General features: G+C 32.1%; 1 protein-coding gene and 1 long non-coding RNA gene across 6 annotated transcripts in view; one reads left to right on the forward strand and one right to left on the reverse strand.

Moving 5' to 3' along the window:
• Positions 1-18945, forward strand: part of LOC122568894 — a 48183-nt gene extending 29238 nt beyond the window's left edge. Inside the window, exon 3 of the long non-coding RNA XR_006317253.1 lies at positions 18599-18945. This is a non-coding gene — a long non-coding RNA (uncharacterized LOC122568894). The remainder of the gene's footprint in view (positions 1-18598) is intronic.
• The window catches only part of LOC122568882 (RYamide receptor-like), a 349767-nt gene continuing 327314 nt past the window's right edge, over positions 194-22646 (reverse strand). For all 5 annotated transcript variants that reach the window (XM_043729151.1, XM_043729149.1, XM_043729150.1 and 2 more), the window contains 2 exons: positions 19418-19634; positions 194-6945 (listed from right to left, as the gene is read on the reverse strand). In XM_043729151.1, the coding sequence (XP_043585086.1) occupies positions 6285-6945; positions 19418-19634 (878 nt within the window). In that variant the 3' untranslated portion in view covers positions 194-6284. The remainder of the gene's footprint in view (positions 6946-19417; positions 19635-22646) is intronic.

Raw genomic sequence — 22646 nt, forward strand, 5'->3', positions numbered from 1 at the left:
TTCGTTTTATTCATCGTACTTCAAAGGTTAAACGTGAAGACGGAAAGACATTGCTACATATATAGGAAACAAAAATTGCATCAAATGGGTGTTCAAGATCTATCTCATCCCCCATATTCTCATTTTCATTTCTTTTTTTGAATTGACATCTTTCATCGCAAAAGTGACAAAAGTGATTTTTGAAGTTAGAGGATATTATGTAATAATAATATAGACAATATAATAATATAGAAAACATCTTTTAATGGTTCGATTAACAGTTCAATCTACAGTTTCTGTCTCTTAATGGTTTGATTTTTTTTTTTTTTGCACGAGGAATAATTTTGGAAACAAAGATGTATTTATAAAAGTAAATAAATGAATTATGGATGTAATTTTAGGTAAAAATGTCCAGTTCCTTATCTTCGTTTTAAATGAATTATCTAAAACTGTGGAAACTTTCAGGATGATCTAATAAAATTAATCTTCTTTATATATACATACACACAATATGTGTATAATTTAGGAGAAAGAAATATCCATTTAGTTGACGATTTTGTATGTCTCTAGCGTGGAGCGTGACTATCTGAGTTGGAAAAGTTTCTCACATAAAAAAAATTAGTTTTGCATATATCGTACTTTTCACAATTTTTCTAATGCTTGAATGCTTCAACTGCAAATTTTTTATATGTTCATAAGAATAATACGATTACAGCATATTATTGCATTAACTCAATGTTAATTAATACTACTAAAAGCTAATAGGAATTATTGTACATTTTTCAATTGGGATTTTTAGTAATGAACTATATTGTCATTTATAATCGTTTAAATCCATAAACTTCAATTAGATAAATTTTACATTCAATTTATACGCAGAATCAGAAATAAAAAGTCGGAATAATATTGCCCTGCGCGTTCCGCTGTGGCAATTGATTTTACCTGGAACAGTTTAGCTGCATTACGCGAGGGAAATGGCACGAGAATACGAGAACATACGAAGCTTTTACTATATGCTTATCTAAAGAGCACCATCAATCTCTACTTCTCCAACAGCTTAGCGCGATGTATTAATCATAATTTCAGATTTAACGTTTGGAGAACACCTTCTTACTTGAATTGCACTTAAACTGTCCGAGGAGTAGGCTTTAAATTATATCAACGTAAATTGCTGCTGTACCGTGAGTTTACTACACGACTAACCACTTCCATTGTGACTCCATTGGAGTATTAGGATATTATCAAGAAACCGTGCAGTTTAGATCTTTAACCCTTTCGCTTCGGCAGTCCAGTCCGCCTAAGCGCTCTCCTTGTACGGAGGCGCGCGCCACAAATGCGCACAGTGGCGTGATTGTTGTATAAATGTTTTCCTAAGTCTTAAATAACAACTGTGCTGAATAAAACAATAATAAAACAATCTTTGCTCCAATATGATAAGTATAATTTAAAAAGCGATTAATCCAATATATCAATAAAATCAACAGAAAATGTTCTGCCGGTAACGAAAAAATATATTATTGAGTACAGATGGCACTGGTGTATGCCTGATATATGGAGTGCCGATCGTCACGTAGTCGCCGCCTATAAGCGGCATCCGTACCCACAGGTCATCTAGCCGGCGCCGCCTATAAGCGGCAGCCGTACCCGCAGGTCATCTAGCCGGCGCCGCCTATAAGCGGCAGCCGTACCCGCAGATCATCTAGCCGGCGCCGCCTATAAGCGGCACCCGAAGCGAAAAGGTTAATGCTTGATATCGATCTTTACATACAACGCGTTTCGAGATAATCATTTTCTATAGGAGCTTAGAAACCTCTGCTTAACCGATATTTTTAATGTTCCAAAGGTAGAAACGTTATTTCTTTAAAAGATTGTTATTGAAATCTTTCCTGATTAGCATTAGGGTCTACCAATCTATAATATTTAAATATATATTGGTTTATTCCATGAGTAATATCGTGTTTTCATATCTAATTCCATAGAATGTTAAAACATAAGAAATGCCACTATGTATATATAGATAACATAGATGATTTTAATAACAGTTACATAATGAAAATAAATGGCTGTATGAAATCATGTTTTCATTTTAATAAAAGTCAACGTTAATTTAGTCAAAAACAATTCTATAGTTTTAGTAATTGTAAGAATAAAAATATTGGAATGCGCCATTTTGGTAGTTCTAAGACGATAGAGAAGTATTTATTTTCTTGCAACTTTTGTTGTTGGCTATATTCCTATTTCAGTTCAATTTGTTTGTTATTGTTCTCAAAAAACAGGATATTATAGTTTAGCATTAACATAGTCTTATAGGAAGTAATCAATTTTATATCATGGAATAGCATTTTATATAGCGCTAAATCTGTTGAATCTCAATCCTTACGCACGAACGTTGACCCCTTTGCACAATCATCTTGAATTAGTATCATTAGTGAAATTTTACAAGGTACAAGTTTTAAATTATCAATAGTTTTACGTAAACAATCAAAATTTTACAAATTACAAATCATCCGATTATTTTATTTCATTATATTTATTTTTATATGCGAGAATTAATGAAATTGTAAAATTATAAAAAAGAAATCTAACCTATAAATTTTACAAATCAATTTTACGAATGTTAAATCATTCGATTATTCTATGTAAGAAAGTATGTATTTGATTCATATTTCATAATTAATAAAATTGTAAAATTAGGAGAAACAAGTCCGTAACGTAAATCTTGTCGCTTATCAATTCACTAATATCGTTAATCAGTAAATCATTATGCAAAGGGGTCCAAGAATGGAAAGAAGTTACGCTAACAGAATATAAAATGCATCACGTAAAAAAAATAGATATTCTATGTTGTAAGTTCATGTAAAAAATTAAAAACCTTCTGTTTTTGTATTAATATAGAGATTCTCTTTCACGAATAAATTGATATTAAGTGTATACGAAGGAGGTTATGACAGGTCACGATAATTATCGTTTAAGAAGCAATCACGATGAACGTTTCGTCAAAACAGACAGTCCTTGGAAGAACACAACTGGAAGAATATAGACGAAAGATGGAAACATTCCCTTAGTACCAGAGTGACAACGGGAAAAAATTTCCAATGGACGGCGATTGCCTGTTTCAGTGTCAGTAGTAATCTTTTATTTATATTCTTTCGATGCCGGTATCAGACATGGCGCTCTTCTACTTCCCTTTAGCCCGATTTCTGTCAACGATTGGACAATATTTACACAAAGTGTTCCAGATTTTTTCAAACAAAATTTGTCAATATATTCTATGAATACAAATAAGAAAAAAATGTTATAGATATAATTAGGTCGTTTGAAGCTCTATCGATAAGTTATAACTAAATGTTTATGAAATTCATAAAAATCGTAAAGGTGTGGCAATACACAAATTACAGATAACATGTAAAAATAAATATATACTACATGTGTAAATAAGTGAATGTATACTACTCTTTATATTATTATATCGCTTTACTACATTTATGATAGCTATATAATAGTATATGAATTTTACGAAATTTTCAAATTAATTGTAATATAATTATTAGAGGAAACACTTATCAGCATCTTATGGACGCAAATTTAAATTCTGTTCAAAAAGTTACTAATAACATATACCTTTGTAACAATTAATTTACGATTGAATTGTGTTTACACACTGTCAGCAAGAATATCGATCATTTTTGTGTAGTAGAAGAAACAGTACCAAAATGCACTTGGAACAATAGAAAAATTAAATTTATCCCTATCAGTTTTAACTTTATTTACATATATCCACAGAATATATTGACAAAGTTGAGCCGAAGGAAGATATGTAAAAAGCAGAAACTTAAAATATACAAAGATCTCTGTTAGTGCCTAGATAGTGATAGTAGCCATATTACTTTGGTGTTAACATTTGTTGCTAAAGGTGGATTTGTTAAACAGATTTGTTAAACAGATTTGTTTCTGTGAAACTGTAGATTTCATCATTCGATTATATAAAATGTAACGGCAATGATGGAATAATCGATTATGAGATCATTTTTTGTGCAAAAAGTAAATCGAAAACATGTAGAACGAAATTTTGTCCTATAGTATTTCCTTTCCGAAAATCATTAAATAAGAATATACTTATTTAAGAATTGATAAAATGTTTCTGTGTTTATAGATATTAGAAACGTTAATAGAAATTACAAGATAGAAATAATACCTATACATCGTACTTCGTCTATAATTCGTAACAGATTTATATCGGCATGATGTATAGATCTATATATATGTCGGAGATGTAGGGACATCGGGCCTTTCTTTTGCAATTTTGGGAAGATCCCCGATACTTTGGTTTAAACTATTTATAATAGCTCTACTTAAATAATAGAACTTGGAAGTAGTTGTTGCGATACGATCCGATTGTTTGCCCGAGATTTGCGACAGTGGTCTTGGGCTCGAACTGACACGACTGGTCGCCGAACGTAGCCACGGTCACGGGATAAACGTTTTTACCTAACAGAAGAAGTACCGATGTTAAGGGCACATGCTGTATCAACAAACAAGCCCCGGACAGGAGCAATGTCAGCTCTACGCGGGTCTGCCTAGTAACGGTGCTTGGAATTTTGTTGATATCCCCGGTCAACATGCAATTGACAAATGTGATCGTATCAGTCTTTTATTCTTGTGATCACCTTGGGGAGTTTACACACATCGTCTTGTCAGTCTGCCAGAAAGAAACCGAGCGTCACAGCTAACGTCACTTTGTGTTTCAAAATATATTCTATTGAACAAAGAGTTTTCCCCGTTGACCGTGGATTCGTTATTGAACCTAAGAACATTGTCTTTAACATCTAGAGTGTCTAATCATCACGTATAATTGTTAAACTCTGTTAAATCAACATTTGTACATATAATTGCAAATGTAATCTCCATTGAACAACAACGATGGCTTGTCCTAATGAAGATACATTACACGCCCCTAAGTCTAACGCCAACCCGACATATATATACGTAGTATATAGAGAAAGATAATAATTCACATAAGATACATTTTTAGATATTTTATTTGTTTATTAATTTATTCGAGAGCAGGATTCCTAATATTATTTTCTTCTTTCTAAATGCAGTTTTTGCTTCTGTTTTATCGACCATGTTGGACGAGTCAGTATCTTAGGAAAGCAAGCTAAAGATAAAGAACTTCAAACTACGTTTTTGATTTATTTTTGTAAGAAAAATCATCTCAATATCTTTCTGATAACGTCATTGCAGTTACACTCTATACGTACCCATCATAGAGCTATAAATAAATATGAAACAGACATAATAGGCATAATTACACGTTAAAACAATAACGTAAATGAGGTAATTGCAATTGTTGAACAATTACAGGAGGTATTCGAGAATCATTTAACGAAGATTGTAAAACATCGATATTCGAACATTATAAGAGGATGGATAATAGCACTGTTACAAGTATTCATACAGTAGAACCTGTGATATCCAAATTTTGATATTAATTGTAGCATATGCATACATAATGCTGGTGAAAACGAGTTTTAATCAATGAATTTTAACGATTAAATCTTGAAATATTAAAAGTACACTTGAAGATAGTGATTAATATTAACGAAATTAATTATTGATATTATATATAAGACTAACCAATTGACGTAATCTGAATATGAATATCTTACCATAATGGAAGACACGAGAATGTTAAAAACTTTATATAAATTAGTTGCCAAAGATATTAAATGGACGTTTCCCTATCCTTTAATCTGCAATAAGGTTGATATAATCCGATAAAATGTATAACATAAAAAATATTCTTGAGAAATGTATAGATTAATTGTCAAAAGTATCAGATTATATCAAATTCATCAATTTTTAAATAAAAAAAAAAATGCCATATATTGAACTATATTTACATGTTCAATCTTTACTGTTATTATTCTTTTATAGTATAACACGTACATGTGAACATTTTCTTCTCCGAATAGAGAAGAAAATCTTCTTGTCTTTTAAATTTAAATAACAAAGGTTCTACTGTATCAATCCAAAGTTCGTAAAACAGTCCTCCTCACTTAACAATTTGTATTAAAGCGCATTAAAACAATCTGCACGAATAAATTACATAAATAAAGTGCACGCCTTCGACGTGCTAGTTCTCAGCAGTACAACAAAAGGGCAACTTAAAACATCGCAGTAATTGGAAGCATCTCGATCAGGAGCAGAAATCGAAAAATGTTTTCTATTGGACGGCGATCAATTGTATCGACGAGGACACAGGTTGTTCCAAATATTCCGATCATGATGCGCGATGTTGAAATTTAGAGCTCATAAACGTCACGTCCGTTAGGTCTACCCGCAGGAGGGCGACAGGTACCCGGACTAGCATAGGAATGGATAATGTGAACCCTGAGGCGTACATCGCTGGCATTTCGGCCACCATCCCCTCGTGTTCTCCTTGAGAAACTCACCGTAGTCTTGCAGCAGCAGTAATGGAAAAGCTTGACGTAGGCGCTGCGAAAATGCCGGTCTGCCACACAGTAGAGTAAATTGTTGAAGCAGGATTTCGAAAGAGCAAACCAGGCCAAATTGTAAAGAACACGAGCGCTTATCGGTCGGAAGGAGTTAACGCAGACAACGATACCGAACGGTAGCCAGAATATCACGAACATCACGCAGCTGTACATGTTTGCCTTGGTCAGTTCGTAGTCCCAGGAGAAAGCGACCGGTGGCTTATAGGAACCTCTGGTAGCGTGTCGGACTCGAATCACCAGCTTTACGTACAGGAAGGTGGTCATTAAAGTTGGCAAACCTACTAAAACCGTAGCCCCGATTATTTGTTCCATGGCTATCCCACTGAATCGGCGACGGCAGAAGTCCGGTCCTACGTCCAACGATGATTGCAGAACTACCGTCATTACAGATATCAGCCAGACGCTGATGATGGTCACTGTTACACGGCTTGATGTCAATACGGCATACCTGCAAGTATCATGCGTGTGAAATAAGAGTCTTGATAATAATTTTCTTTGGAAAAATATTTTAATGGTTGGAATAAATATCGTGATAGCGATAGAGGTTCCCATTTCACTGTATCTAAATGCAGCCTATCTACGCATGTGTGGATGTATCCGTAGTTCAATTTGTATAATTTTTAATATACGTACACTTCTCTATTAACGTATCCATATTTTAATTCATAAAATCTGTTACTGATATCAACAACATCAAAATAAACGTATATATTAAATTGCTACATAAATACTGCAGTCCTCCTCGTTTATACAAGGAAACTGTTTTACAATGAATATGATACTGTTATCGATATATGTAAGTGTATGGTTCGCGTTTCTAGAGCTTGCAAAAGATAGGAATAATGTATTTTCATTAATCTGCTTCTAACCAGGAACGTTCTTATAGTGACAGATTTTCATCTTCCTCGAACATTACGAAACAATTTAGATGGAAAGGATTGAATATAATAATTTAGAATGAAAAATAGAGTCAGCGCATTTTTTTAATGATAAGTCTGAAGATGTTTATAAAAGAAAGTAAATGCATTATTCACATACAGTGGCTTACGAAAGTATCCTAACACTTACCACAGAAATTTTTTATGGATATACTATGTATGTTATACAAACATTCTGAAATTATATTGATAAAATCAGAAACAAATCCGAAAGTATATATAAAAGTTACAGGATATTTATTACAAATAGACAACTAACAAAAAATTGATATATATATAATACATATTATAAATAATATATATCATATATAATAAATAATTATAATATATAATTGATATATTAATATATATATATATATCCTGAATAATGGTTTTAAATATATGGTAATTATTTATATGAAGGCATACCTGGCAGATTTTAATGATCTTGAAATATGTTGTCAAGGTCAACCTTGCGGTGGACGAATATTAGTCTAACCTAACCTATAACTCATTGATTTATCTTACCTTATTTATACTAAATATGATTAACATCATCGATGAATTGGGTTTAGGTTTGGCCATATAAAAATGCGGCCAGCTATCTACTAGACCGAAGTGGATACTAAATTTAATTAAAGTGTTTTTTAATAAAAGAGTTATTCCAAATCACGATCATGACAATATATTTCAAGATCATAAAAATCGGTGAAGTATGCTCTCGTGTGAATAATTACCAAACATATACTTCGTGCTAAAGATGGTTTCGCTAATGTATCTTACTAATATAATTAATAATTAACTGTTCAAACACTGTTGATTTTTGTGAAGTATTGATGCTTGCAATAAATATTTTGTAACTTTTACGTACACTTCCGTTCAGAAGTATCTAGTTCCATTCGCAGTAAATCGATTTGTTGTTAGGTGATAAGGGAAAGGAAAATTTTTAATTTCTACAAAGATAACTATCTAAAAGAAATAATAAAGGTTTGAAGTAAAAACTTATAACTTGCAAAAATGATAGAAAAATAATGAGTTACAGCATCGGTCTTATAATATCCTAATTTAAATTTCATTATAATATTTCTGTGGTAGGTTGGATAGAAAATTCCGATTAATATTTGCGCCTCAGAAGTCTGCCTACAATCCAAATTCAATTTATAGAATTATTTACAGCATTAAACAGTTAATAATATAAATATCTAAATTAATTGGAATAGTTATCGAAAGACGCGATGAATATGGAGATGGAGAATGCTTAATTTAATTATATCGTATGTGTACATATAACTGATGAGGTTATTATAATATTGGATATATATATATATACATTTTTTATAGTGTAAGATTTCAAATAAAATAATAATGTTTAGAGCTTTTAATATTTTCCTAAAAATTTTTCAGGTTTACCCAATTTCTTATAAGTGTCTTAACACTTATGGTCGGTGATGTGTATTATCAGATTTATTTCTTTCATTAACATAGTCATAATAATCGTGTTTCGTTATAGAGCTAATGAAATCAAAATGTTTCATATAACATGCTCGATACAAAAGTAAATAAACGAAATAATAATAATGTACTCTGGTGAAACTCATGCAACAACCTGGTGACAATATAATCTTAATTTTGCATCGCAAACTATTCCAGTAAATGTACTTATACATATACTTCAGTATTCATATACTAAAACTTATATAAATTAAAATATGGATATATCAATATGTGTACACGGATATGTTAACATGTCATTTTAATCGTGTTTAAAGTCATAATCTCTGTCTAATACTGTTTCGTATTTATGAAATGTTCGACTATTTCTTGATCGAAGAAATAGTTATTAAAAAAAGAAAAAAATATATCGATGAAAATTAATGGATCTTAGGTACACGTAAATTTGAGACAAGAATGCACAGAGCATTATCGTGGAATTTGAGACACGCCGAAATATGTGTGGAATCTCAAGTATTCCACAGATCGACTAAGGATAAAGTCGTTATCTAGTGCAAGAGCTTTGAGTCTTCTCACACATTGCAGTAGATAGGGGCTCCGGGACTCTGTCAGCTACGAATTTCACGCTGTTAAACTACGGGAACGTGCCATAGAATGTGAAATTAGGAACTCAATCATGACATTGGTAGGGAACTGCAAAGCAGATCCACGTCAAAGTCAAAGTGTCAAAAGAGATCCGAGGCATAGCACTGGTGGAAATAGCTTTCTATCCGGGCGTAACTTGACTGTGACCGAATTCATTTGTCGCTTCGATTGCTGTATGGACGATGATGAAATATCATGCCATTTTGCCACTAATTTCCATGTGCAAATTGTTCGTCTATGCAGAGTGTCTTTTGTGTAACGAAACAAGTGACTCCTTTTGGAAATAGGTATTACAAATACAGATGGATTTTCATTGTGTGTAGAATGTGCAGAATCTTAATAATTATGCTGATTTATGCTAACAATAACGTTGAAATTTTTATATTTCTAAAATAGTTATTTCAATGCTGAATTAATTCTTATAACTTTTTAAATACTTTCTTAACTACAATGACTCACGAAGGTCTTTGGATACTTTTCATAGGACATTTTTCTGAACAGGTATAGAGGTTTGTCTCGTTCATTAATTATTATAATAAAATGTTAAAATGTTGGTAGTGCCATTTTCAATTGTCAAATAGAATTATAATAATAATTATAATACCTAATGATAATATACCTTCCTGCTCTATGTTAATTTCATTAACTCCCAGACAGTCATTTGATTATATATGTCTTGTTTACGATAAACAAAGTTTTCTGCGTTGTCACCCTTCTTGAAATGGAACAAGGAGATTCGATTAAGTTTTGTTGTAAATGTGGTAAAACTCCCACGGAAACATTTTAAATGATGAAAAAAAGTGTAAAACAATGCTTGCTGATGCTAGTACAGTATTTTAAAAATGGTCGTAAATCTTTGCACAATGACATGAAGGATGGGACAATGTATCTTCAATAATCTCTCATTTTAACGACATTTTTGGCGAGAAGATTGACCTTGGTAATGCATCGTTCTCCGTACTTTCCGGAACTGTCTTCCGCCGACTACTTTCTGCTTCCAAAATTAAAATTAAGGGAAAACTAAATTTTGAAGGGGAAACGATTTGAGAACGTAAAATTGACATGTAAGCACGTAAGCTCAACAGCATTCCGAAAAAGGAGTATTTTATATACTTATATATATATATTAAATATATAATATTTTATATATTATATGTCGGAGATGAAAGGACACCGGAGCCTTCCCTTTGGAATTTTGGGAAAATCTTTTAAAACTTTAATCTAGATTCTATCATAGTCGTGATTAAGCAATTGTCGTCATTCAATCCGATTGTATTTGTTCGAGATTCGCGATAGTGGGATTGGGCTCGGAGTGACACGACTGGTCGCCGAACCTAGCCACGGTCACGGGATGGACGTTTTGCCTAACGGAGGTGTGCAGTGGTTGTATGGTTCTCCCTAGAAACGTGGTTGTGGCGGCATACAGCCTCGAGGACGCGCCTAACCACGTGTGATTTTGCCTCGGAGGTGTCAATATAATGGGACACACGTTGTATTAATAATCAAACTCCAGGCAGAAACTGCCTAGCAACGGCGATTGGGACTTTCTCGATGCTTCCAACCAGTATATAACAAACGAACGCGATCGTAAAGAGAGGAAAATTTTCATCGGTCTATTATTCGTGCGGTCACCTTGGAAAGTTACATATCGAGCAGTATGTACCGAGCGTCCCAGCAAACGTATTTCGTGCTTCAAAGTATTCTACGTTTAGTAAAGAGTTATCCCGTTGACCGTGGATTCGTTATCGAACCCAAGAACATTGTCAATAGCATCTCGCGTGTCTAAACACCACGGTTATTCGTGAAACTTTGTAAAAAGTCATATTTATACGTGTAAATGTAATCTCTGTTGTACAAAACGATAATTCAAATGAAGAATTGTTACGTGCCCTCAATTCTAACGATAACCCGACATATATATATATAAAAACATATTTGTCAAAGCCACAAAACGTGTATCGAGAAAGAAAGAAGATACATAAGACATTAAACAATAAAATTTGACTTACATACGATAATTACAAATATATTTATAAAATTTTGGACCACTCTGAAAATATACATAGTTACAAATTCTTTGTTGCAAACATAGATTAATAATAACTAAAAATTAGAATATAGTATACATAGTTGCATTAAACATATAATAATTTGTACTAAAGCTGCTCACACTGACACATTGACTTCTATTAGTCTAGTAGATAATTGACCGTTTAAATAATTTTGTGATTTTTGTGAAGTGTATGTTTGCAATACACATTATCGGATTTGTTTCAAAATTGACCAATGATGATAATTTTCTCGCGTTGTATATCGTATACAGAGCTTTTTGTATAATATAAATGATACAGACAACGTTTTCGTAAGTTGTCGCATACTTTTGTGAAACACGACTATACATTCTAATTATTTTCATATTTTCTCTTACCTTGAAGTATAGTATGTTAAAAAGACAATTTGATATATTAATGTTTATTCATAAAATAATATAATACAGGTAATTTCTAATTTTTATAAGTAATTTGTACTACAGTATTTTATTATTGACATATTGCAGATATGAGATAATTTAATCGTCATATTTTTTTATCATAAATTATATTCACAGAATGTATTTGGAAGATGATCGCGTGATCTAATTTCCTAAAAAAAAGGAAAATTTTTGCTCGTTACTATTTTGCATTACCAGCCCAGAGAACAATGGTGTATTTACGATCCCAATTCAAAGGTGTCTGCACTAAAAGCTCGCTGAATTCTGTATTGACGTGTTAACGAACCGGCTAAAATAGTGGTCCCTACGCTTTGTGGTTTAAACCTAGCCTTTAAAAAAAGGTATTCAGAGCGTTAATTCGTAAATATTTATTAATTGAATTAACGTGGGTCAATTAAAAATATAAAATAGTTTGTAATTTGCAAAATTATTTCATATGCAATTGTTAATAGGATTGGAGAATAATATCCAATGTAATTCATTAAGAACCAAGCAATGAACTAATGCTTCAAAAAACATTATTGATACAAAATGGGGGTAAAGTAATTTACAATATATTATTGGGCTGTTCCAAAAGTTTGTAGCATTTTTTTTTTCTTTTTAATTTCTATCAAATACTAAAATGTCCGAACTTGCTCTTAGTTGAATATTGAACAATGTTGAATTACACATATATCCAAGAAATTTTGAATTAAAACTGGAGTGTTCATCTATATCATTCACTGAATCCAGTACAATCTTATTGGATGTTACAAAACTTATTCCACAGCCATAGTCAAGAAATGAAGTACTGTAAAAAGCTGTAGAAGCTACATAGCATTCATCACATGATGAAATTTATTGCGGAAGAAGAAAAATTTGTCAAGGAAAGACAAGGAAAGATATTATATGTAGCAAAAAGTCTAATTTTAGTTAAATCTTTCTTAATTTTCCCTATGAATCGTTTTGAACAATCTAATATTTTATCAAGATATAAAACGTATGTTGAAATAATAGATATTTTATAGAATTTCACTACACAAATTAAAAACACAAAAAAGATTTTCATGATTTAAGAAGAATAGCCTTTTTAAGATTATAGTGACATGAACACTGATAAATATTGATATAAATAGCGATACAAATATTCAAGAATAGGAATGAAAATACCTAATGGGACACCGGAAACGCATAGGCAATTCTATGCCCAATCAAATGAATAGAAACGTAATAATTTAAAAACTTTTCAAGCAAAATAGTTATATTGTACTATCGTAAATTGAAGGGATGCCATACAAAATTTCACAAGATTGTTCAATTTATGTTTTTGAAAAACGCGATTACTATCATTGCGACTCTGCAGCCACATATCATACCTAAATAAAAGCTATGTAGCACATTACTAGGTTGCTTATTCTGATAAGACGTAGCATACTCAACTACTCAGTTACTCAAAGATAGTGGTATACAATCAGATTAAATAATAAAGAATATAATAAAGCACATACGTGGCACTTATTTTCTCACAAAAATTCAGAGAATCAGGAAAATTCACTGGAATATATGTCTGAACAAGGTCGAAGGGTTTAATTTCTCCAGAACTTCATAACATTGTAAGATCCATGCCACCAATTGTATGTACCAAAAAGACTTTAGTCGATTTGTTGTAATAATGTATGTAAATTTGACTTATATTCAAACTAGTGATAAATTAGTAATTAGAAATTAGTGTTGATTACATTTTTATGAAATCTATATGCTATAAATTTCAATTATTTGTTAGAAAACATGGCAATAATTTATTTCATTATTTACAATATATAGTTAATATTAGGTACACGCATACATTTTCTACCTGAATATTACTGGTTGTATTAATTTGAAATTGTTCTATCAGTTCGAAAGAGCTTTTCTAATCACTCTCATAATTCAACAATTGATGAATTTACAGAAAAAGAATTCGCCAAGTGGTAGAAGAGTTCTATAAAGTCCGATGACTGTAATAAATTACATAAAAATAAAATATAAAATTCGATAATATAAATTAATTGAATAATTTACATATAAAATGTTCCATTAACGTAATATTGTTCTTTAATGGATTAAAGTACCTATATCGATCATCAAATGATAAACAAAAATAAATGTACAGAAATGGCTGAATGGAAGGATACGGAAAATTTATCGTTGTTCTTTTTTTTTGCTCACGTTTTGAATACGCGATCTATTACGATATTAATTTTAAACATGGGTGATGACAAGCCAAAGAATGAATTGCTGAACATGCTGCACGAGTAACTTCTCAAACATTGTTCTTCCCGTACGATAGTATAATTTATCTACCTCAAAAGAGATATCGTAAATCTCTCAAAATCTGATCTTCATAAAACCTGATCAAGCAGAATTTACGTGCTCCATGTACCTACTGGTAGTTCGAAAATGCTGTTATCGATTCTTGTAAACGTATACCGGAAAATATTCCTGTTCCCTAAAACAGAGACCTGTATAACAATAACTAACAATATGCAGTTGAGCTTTATTCAAAAAATCCATATTCACTGAAAATGGCAGCTGTACCTATTTTCTTCACGAAGATACGATATGAAAGTTATGAACAAGTCGAGTATTATCGTACTTCTCTAGGGCGAGTAGCCTGTGCAACGAAGAAGCAACGGAGAGTTCGAAGGAATCCTCGCAATTCCGTTTTGAACATAAATTCGAACAAATTCCAAACTTTCTCGGAAATTCGAAAGTAGAAACGATAAATTTCTATCACTTTTTCATATGAAAGTCTGAAAGGATCGTACATCTATTCTTGATCGTTAAGCGAATGCATGCAACTGGATCGTTCGTAGATCTAACTATTCACGACATGGCTGTACGTGCAGGTATAAGCTTTACTTAGATAGCATTTTAATCCCTTGTGGCTGCATTGTTGTTGGCAACAATAGTACTCAAAATTACGGTCGATTCTCTCCCTACCAGTGTTTAGCGAAGCAAAAGATAAAGCGAATGCAAAGGAACAATTGCTATTGCTGCATTCCTCTTTACTGTAAGAACAATAGCTCTTTTTTAAACAATCTTTCGTCCCTTTCAATTGTAAACGTTTCATATACCTTGTGTGCTTTGTGTGACTGCTTTCGAACTTTAAAAGAGTGAAGATGGACTTTAAAGAGTATACAGGACGTACATCGTAATGGTATCCACGATTTTTAGGTTATGTAAAGTACTATTGAACGTACGTCGTACTTGAAGTCTCCTATAAACTTACAGTGTTTTAGAAATCGGAAATTTTGAAAGTTTTCTGTGTTTAATGTTTATATTGCATAAATACAGAAATGCATTCCATAATTATTTAAATAATTGTAATTTTCTAAATTTATCAGAAATAGAATCTATGTTCATATTTTCTATTCCTAGTGATTCCAGATTACTATAATAAATTTTTTTTTTTTTTTTTTATTTGGTAGACTATTTACAGTCAATTCTCATTAAGAATTATAAGTAAATTCTTTTGGTACTGTAACTTGGATTATAATAGTTTACAGTATGTTTGATTCTAGTAGTCTAGTATTGTCTTTTTAGTCTGCGGATCTGATCCGTCATAGTTGGGTTGGTACCCCGCTGGGGGTAGCCACCACACGATAATCAAACAACTAAAAAATTTCACCAAATGTTCAAATTGGACAAATTGTGAATGTAAATTATTAAAAAAAAGAAAAAAAAGTAGTTGGGTAACTCAATGGGTTTTAATGGTTGTTAACTCTTATAATAATAAATTATAATGTGAAATATTTTTTGTAATGGAAAAGATAACGGTAGTTTGATTGAAAAAATTGTCTCAAAGTTTCTCAATAGAACTATTAAGAATTTGTATTACATTTTAGAGGAGTTGTGAGATGCTTATAAAATATATATCTTCTCTTTTAATGTAACTGAGGAAATCGGAAAAAATGTACTTTGATGCATAATTATTCATATTTGTTAAATAGTAATAGAATATGTTATAGATAACGCTTAAAAACATTTATCTAGAAATGAAAAATGAAATGTATTTATTAAATGATATATTGTTAATTGCTAATGTATTATTTACGTTTATCATTTAATTTATTTGAAATACTATTAACTAGTATTAGTTACATACTTAGTACAGTACATTACACACTAGTTGCATACTTAGTACAGTACATTACAACTAGTATAGTAGTACATACTAGTATACTACTAGTAGGTACTACTATGCTATATAAACTACTAGTATCAACTAGTTTATACGTTTGAAACGAATTTCGTAATTTATTCTAATTTATTTTATTACGGCAAATTTGTTTTTTCTTTTTTATCGAAGAGGAAATATTTTCGAAATCTGTCTAATTTGCAAATTCATATAACGTGCAATTCGTGTAAAATTTTGTTTATATAAGTTCTTTTATCTTCATGGAAAGATTCCATCCATTTAGCTAGGTTATCAATAAAGACATATCTATTATCCCATAATTTCTACTTGATATTTGTCATAAATAATTAAGAAATCGTGGATATCATTATGATCTAAATTCTTTCGTTCTAAATGATTGTGCTCACTAGTGACGTGTCATAAATTACGTACTGCTCACTAATAGCCGCGTTTGTATCTTGGACAGCTAATTATTAGCAGCAGCAGCTATTAGGGCAGCAATATAATACAAGAGAAATTCGAAAAAAGTGAAAAAATTTGTCTAATAAGTAATAAGTGCAACAGAAGGAAGAAACGCTGTCATGCAACCTTTTGTTATATCCTTTTTCATCTAAATGTATTTATATTTGCACGAATTACCATAATTAAAGTTTGAGTATAGGGAATTTATTATTCGTCAAATTTGTATCGTAGAATTTGTAAAATATTACTAGGGAATATACGATATTTTTAAAGTGAGAATAGAAATAAAATTTAGAGATTATCGAAAATCATTGTAAATAAAAGATGTTATTACTTTAAATGATTCTGTAATTGTAATTATGTAAAATTAGGTTAAATTATATAAATGTAAAATTCTAAAATGAGGTTATCATAAAAATAAAAATCTAGCACCCTTCCCCCACGAAATCAGTTCTAAACTAATCGAAACAGAAATAATTTAAAATATTGACATTATTATACTTGAATTAAAATGGAAAGATAAAATTAAAGAAACTGACGTACGAATCAGTAATATATTTCATGATTTTTACGACGGCAATGCAAGACCCACGTTCTTAGAACATCTTCTATTGATAATGATTTTCAAATCATCATGTCAAAGAATTTAATAATAGGATTTTATAAATTATCTATTAATAAAACCGGAAATTCTAGATTATAGCGAAACTTATTTCTACGTATTAAAATTATTTCGATATCATTGATCAGTATTGCAAGTCCCTAATTTACGTCAAGTGACGTTTGTTACGTCCCAAACTGATTGTACTTGGATCGCGAACTAATCGGGTTAACGAGTAATCGGATTACAATGCGATTACATTAAGAGGGGTTGGCTTTTAGTTTTTCAACATTAATTAGAATCGTTCATTGAAATCAAGGATTTATTTGATTCTCAACATTACAATGGCTACTCTTTAGATATTCTCTTCTTGTGAACTAAAATATCTAGGGTTTACGTAACAAGATGTATTACGTAAACGTTAAAACGAAACAAAGCAAAGAGAGAAGCAAAAATTGAAAATCGTTGTTGATTTATATTAAAAAAGAATTACTTTTTCATCCATACCGTTACCTTCCATTCCTTTATTTCTTATTATGTGCATGTAATCAAAGAATTATTCAACTAAATATTATTTTAATGGTTTTAACTTTCATCTCTACGCATATAGAACTTCTGGAGTCTTTTGACTGGAAAATATATACAAACAATTTGTTTAAAAATATCCAGATTTTTCATTCGGAAATTAATTGTTAAAATTTCAATGTTTGTAAAATTGGTGATATTTTGATGTAATAGATCCAATAAATATCACGTGCTAGCACATGGTTCCTTTTTCCCTTTCTTGTCTGTTACATTTTTATTTTGTTCAACTTCGCATAAACGTTTCACTCTTGAAATGTGCACATTCGCAATTTCTATTTCGGCTGCAGCATCATTACAATTATCATTAACCCATTGGCATATACAGTGTCTGGTGAAAACCTCTGGACACGTGCCACAGAAAGATTTCATGTATATTTATGTTGTATGTATTATATAAATTCCATTAGCACTGATGAAACGCTACTGACATGATTATATTGGTAAAAGTCAAACTAATGTAAAACTGTGTATAGAAATTATAAGATATTCACTGCAAATATGTATTTAGTAAAAAGTTAATGTACAGCATAAGTAGTCATCCTAAGGGGGTGTTTTAGTCTAGAGGCATGAATTTTGGGCGGTTTTTGAAGCTCTGTACAAACGAAACAAAAAATATTTTTACTATACATTTTTTTATCACTTGTTTATTGTTATTTTTTGAAAATTACATAAAAACCATTTTTTTCAAACGGCCGCTATTTTGTGAACAAATTTTTTTTTACTTTTCCAAGGTTCATGCTATAGCGGCGTCTATACTAATTAAGAATCCATTCGGCTTTTTTGTTTCAGATGACCAGAAGGGTTGAAATCGTGCACGCCAGGACACCCTCTTTTCTTGGACCCCCCACTTTGCCAGCTCATAACTTTGTGAATTTTGAGTTTTTTTTTGTTAATTTTTTAAGTAATCTTAAAATATCAATAAACAAATGATAAAAAATGGTAAAAATATTTTTTGTTTCGTTTGTACAGAGCTTCAAAAACCGGCCGAAGTTCATGCCCTAGACTAGAGTACCCCATTAAACATATGATTAAAAAATGGTCACATTTGCATAATGCATAATTGTCTGTTTAAATATACCCTGCAATATATATATTTGTACTAAATATCTTGTAGCTTCTATATTATACAATTCAGATTCATTTTAAAGTTTAGCAATATAATCATAATACACGAGCTTCATAACAATGCTAACGAAGCAGAATGTTTTCTATAACACATGCATTTATAAAAGATTTCTACAAGTATTCTAATACATACTTTAGCTACTGCACATTTATTGCATACATTGTACACATATTTATTGTACACATTGCCAGACAGTTTGAGACATTGTGGTTGTTTCTTACTAATTCGGAGTTCAAGAATTCAATGCTTAACGTTTCCAGGGCTAAATGCTTTTTGAGTAGTTGGGAAAGATTTTTCATGGTTTATTAACAGCAATAAATGGTAATTTTGATTGTGAACAAAATGGTTTACACAGGAACATTTAGCAGAGAAAACGTTAACGTGAGAAAATCATATGTCAATGGGTTAAAATTGAAATTGATCAAAAACAATGGTTCGTACGTTGAATCGTAGTCAGGTATAGTATGAGTTATAGTCCTTACCTTTCGGGTGGTAAACACAAACGAGTATAATTTTCTGCAGCTATAGTGGCCAATGTCAACACCGTCACGAGGAAGCAAAGTGCCTCGAGAGTACATTCAAATCGGCATGTGCTTAATGACTCTTCATGTCCTGCCAGGATCACAATCACTGATACCGGTATTACAAGGCCTGTTACTAATAGATCTGCCAATGCAACGTTCACTAGAAACGCATTTCCTGGAACAAGAGAATATAGTTTGGAGTTCATTCAAATGGATTACTGTATTAGTTAATTGTTAGATGAATTCTGAGAGTATCATATCATTGATATGCATTCAAGAAGCAATGAATTATTATCACACTTATATAAGTATTATCACACTTTTACATTTCACATAGGACATGGTAATCATATGATGAAAGAATTAAAAGTTTGACTAAATCAAATATAAGCAATTTATTCATATGTGGCGGATCGGTAACAAAAGGACGCCAACGGGTAGAGGACATCAACGCGAACGTAACGCTTCCCGCGCGATCCGGGTACCCAACCGTCAACACCAGAGGGCTACTGCGAGTCTGTCTCTCTCGCTAGCTGCGGTATTTGTATTATGCTTGTGTATATTCGTCCGCTAGCGAGAGAGACAGACTCATTGTCGTTGTCACAGACGGAATGCCACAGACGAAATCCGACTAAACAAAGCGATAAGATAGCGAAATTCCAAGCGCCTTAGCATGAGTGACCATCGGGACAAAATCCGGTCACTCTATCCGTTCTCAGAGATATATGATCGAAGCCTTTTCCCACTTCCACGAATAAAAGAATTTAAATACACCCCCTAAAGATTATCCCAGTCAGTCTTGAACAGTCACGCCTAGAGCTCGGAAGTGTATTGCAAACAAAAAAAATAAAGTTTCTTTTTTCCTTAAATTTCTTTTTTTATTTTACGTGACATCGTCGTAGTAGCCCTCTGGTGTTGACGGTTGGGTACCCGGATCGCTCGGGAGGTGTTACGTCCGCGTTGATGTCCTCTACCTATCGACGTCCTTTTGTTACCGACCCGCCACAGATAATTTGTTTTGATCTATTTTCATCCAAATTTTATTTTTCTCGTTTTAGACTTTCTTCCAAAATACGGCGCAATTTATGTTTGCTTAATGTCGTAATGAGGTAATATTAAATGAATAAATATTAAAAATCTTCAGCTTAAGATAACTGTAACGACTCTGGAGAAAATACTTCACGATTTCATCGATCTTTATGTCTTATAAATAAATATTCTCAATCATTAACTCTTGCTTAAGTTCACTCCACGGGGTTAATAGGGGTTGGACTATATTAAATGGAAATGTGGAGGTAACGAGGAAAGAGTAACAGTGATAGATGGTGATGGTGAATATGAAGGGTTGGTACAGAATCACTTTCTTTACAATGACAGGATAAAATCAGATTATCTACTGACAGAAGCAACTATGAGTGTAGGAGGTACAGAGGTAAATAAGGAAAATCAGAGACAAGTACAGGAGAAAATATAAATACAGGATTGGATAAAAGAAAGAATAAAAAGACACAAGGAAGAGATACAAAACTTGAAGTTGCCAGAAAGCGAATTAAGAGACGATTAAAAACGACTGAAAATGTGAAAATCCTTGAATCCTTCTTTGTTCCACTTTGTGCTTTCTTATTTCGTTTACTCGTGTTGCTTTCCTCAATATAAGGTGATGGGATGTGGAATGCTGGAAAATGAAAAAGCTGAGGAAGGTCAGGAAAAAAACAAGTATAACAGACTATCATAAGGAGAGAAGGAAGTATAAAACATTATGTAAAGAAAAAGAAGAATGAAAAACCGAAGAAGAAATAGAAGAGGTGAGGAGTTGTAGAACAGGGGTAGGAATATGGGCACATATTAATAGGGGAGGGAAGAAGAGATAAGAATAAAGATGGAAATGTGGAAATAACATTTCAAGAATTTGTTACAAGGAAGCGAAGAAAAACCAGAAGTCGAATAGAGAACGATGAGGACAAACGAGAGGTATACAGGAGAATTGCACGACAGAGAAGTAGAACATCAGATAGAAAGATCAAAGAGGAGGGAGGCAGCAGGCAGAGACGGGATAAAAAATAAAGTATGGATAATTACAAAGGAAAAATTTGAAGAGAACTAAAAGAAATAACAAAAAAAAGTATAGAATGGGCAAGGCTTTCTGAAAGACTGGAGAGAAGGAGAAATAAGTAGGCAACTGTAGAAGGATAAAATGCAGAATATTTTTTTTTTATTTGGTAGTTTATTTACAATCAATTCTCATTGAGAATTTTAAGTATCTTCATTTGGCGTGGTACAGTAACTTGGATTATAATAATTTATATTATGTTGATTCTAGTTGAATCTAATGCTTCAATCTAAAGGGTATTTTCTTTTTAGTCTGCGGGTCTGATCCGTCGTGTCAAGTAGTTGGGTGACCAATGACTTGTGGTGGTTGTTGACTCTTGTGTTATATCTGCTTTTCAACTTGTATATTTCTTCTTTGACTGTGGGTATCTTGAGGTCGCGGTGGATGGTTTCGTTGGTAACATACCAAGGTGCATCTATTAAGGATCTTAGAGTTTTTGATTGGAATCGTTGAAGAATTTCAATATTGGAGTTACTCGCTGTTCCCCATAGTTGGATCCCATAGGTTCAAAAAGGTTTTAGTATTTAGTAGTGCTCAAGTAGGAATGTCGGCCAATGAGCCAGTAGAATTTTTTGAGTTTAGCCTTGAGTTGCTTCGATTTGTCTATGATGTGTAGAATATAGTATATAAGACCTACGCAATGGTGTTAAAGGAAAGGCTAGGGAAAGAGGTAAATAGAGAGAAAGAAAATACTGCCAGAAACACAAACGGGATTCAGAGGAGGACGAATCACGATGGATAACATACATATACATGTATATTAAGACACACGATAGGAAACAAATACAGAGAAAGTTCTAAGGCTTCTTCTTCGACCCAAAGGCAGCCTTCGACACAGTAGATGGGAAAAAGTTATGGGAAATGAAGAGGAAGAAAAAGATAAACAACCAGCGGATAGAAAGGATAAAGGAAATCGGACTTATTACGCATCTCTGTCTTAAACCTGCTAGTATCCAGAATTTTTCTATACCTCCTTGTTTAATTCTGATCCTGCCGCCCTGTCTCTTTATATAAGTCCGGTCTTGTTCACGACTTACATCGCAAATTTAGAGGAGGATTTGAGAAAGGAGGAGGATG

This window comes from Bombus pyrosoma, linkage group LG7 (assembly GCF_014825855.1).
Source record: "Bombus pyrosoma isolate SC7728 linkage group LG7, ASM1482585v1, whole genome shotgun sequence".
NCBI classification, from domain to species: domain Eukaryota; kingdom Metazoa; phylum Arthropoda; class Insecta; order Hymenoptera; family Apidae; genus Bombus; species Bombus pyrosoma.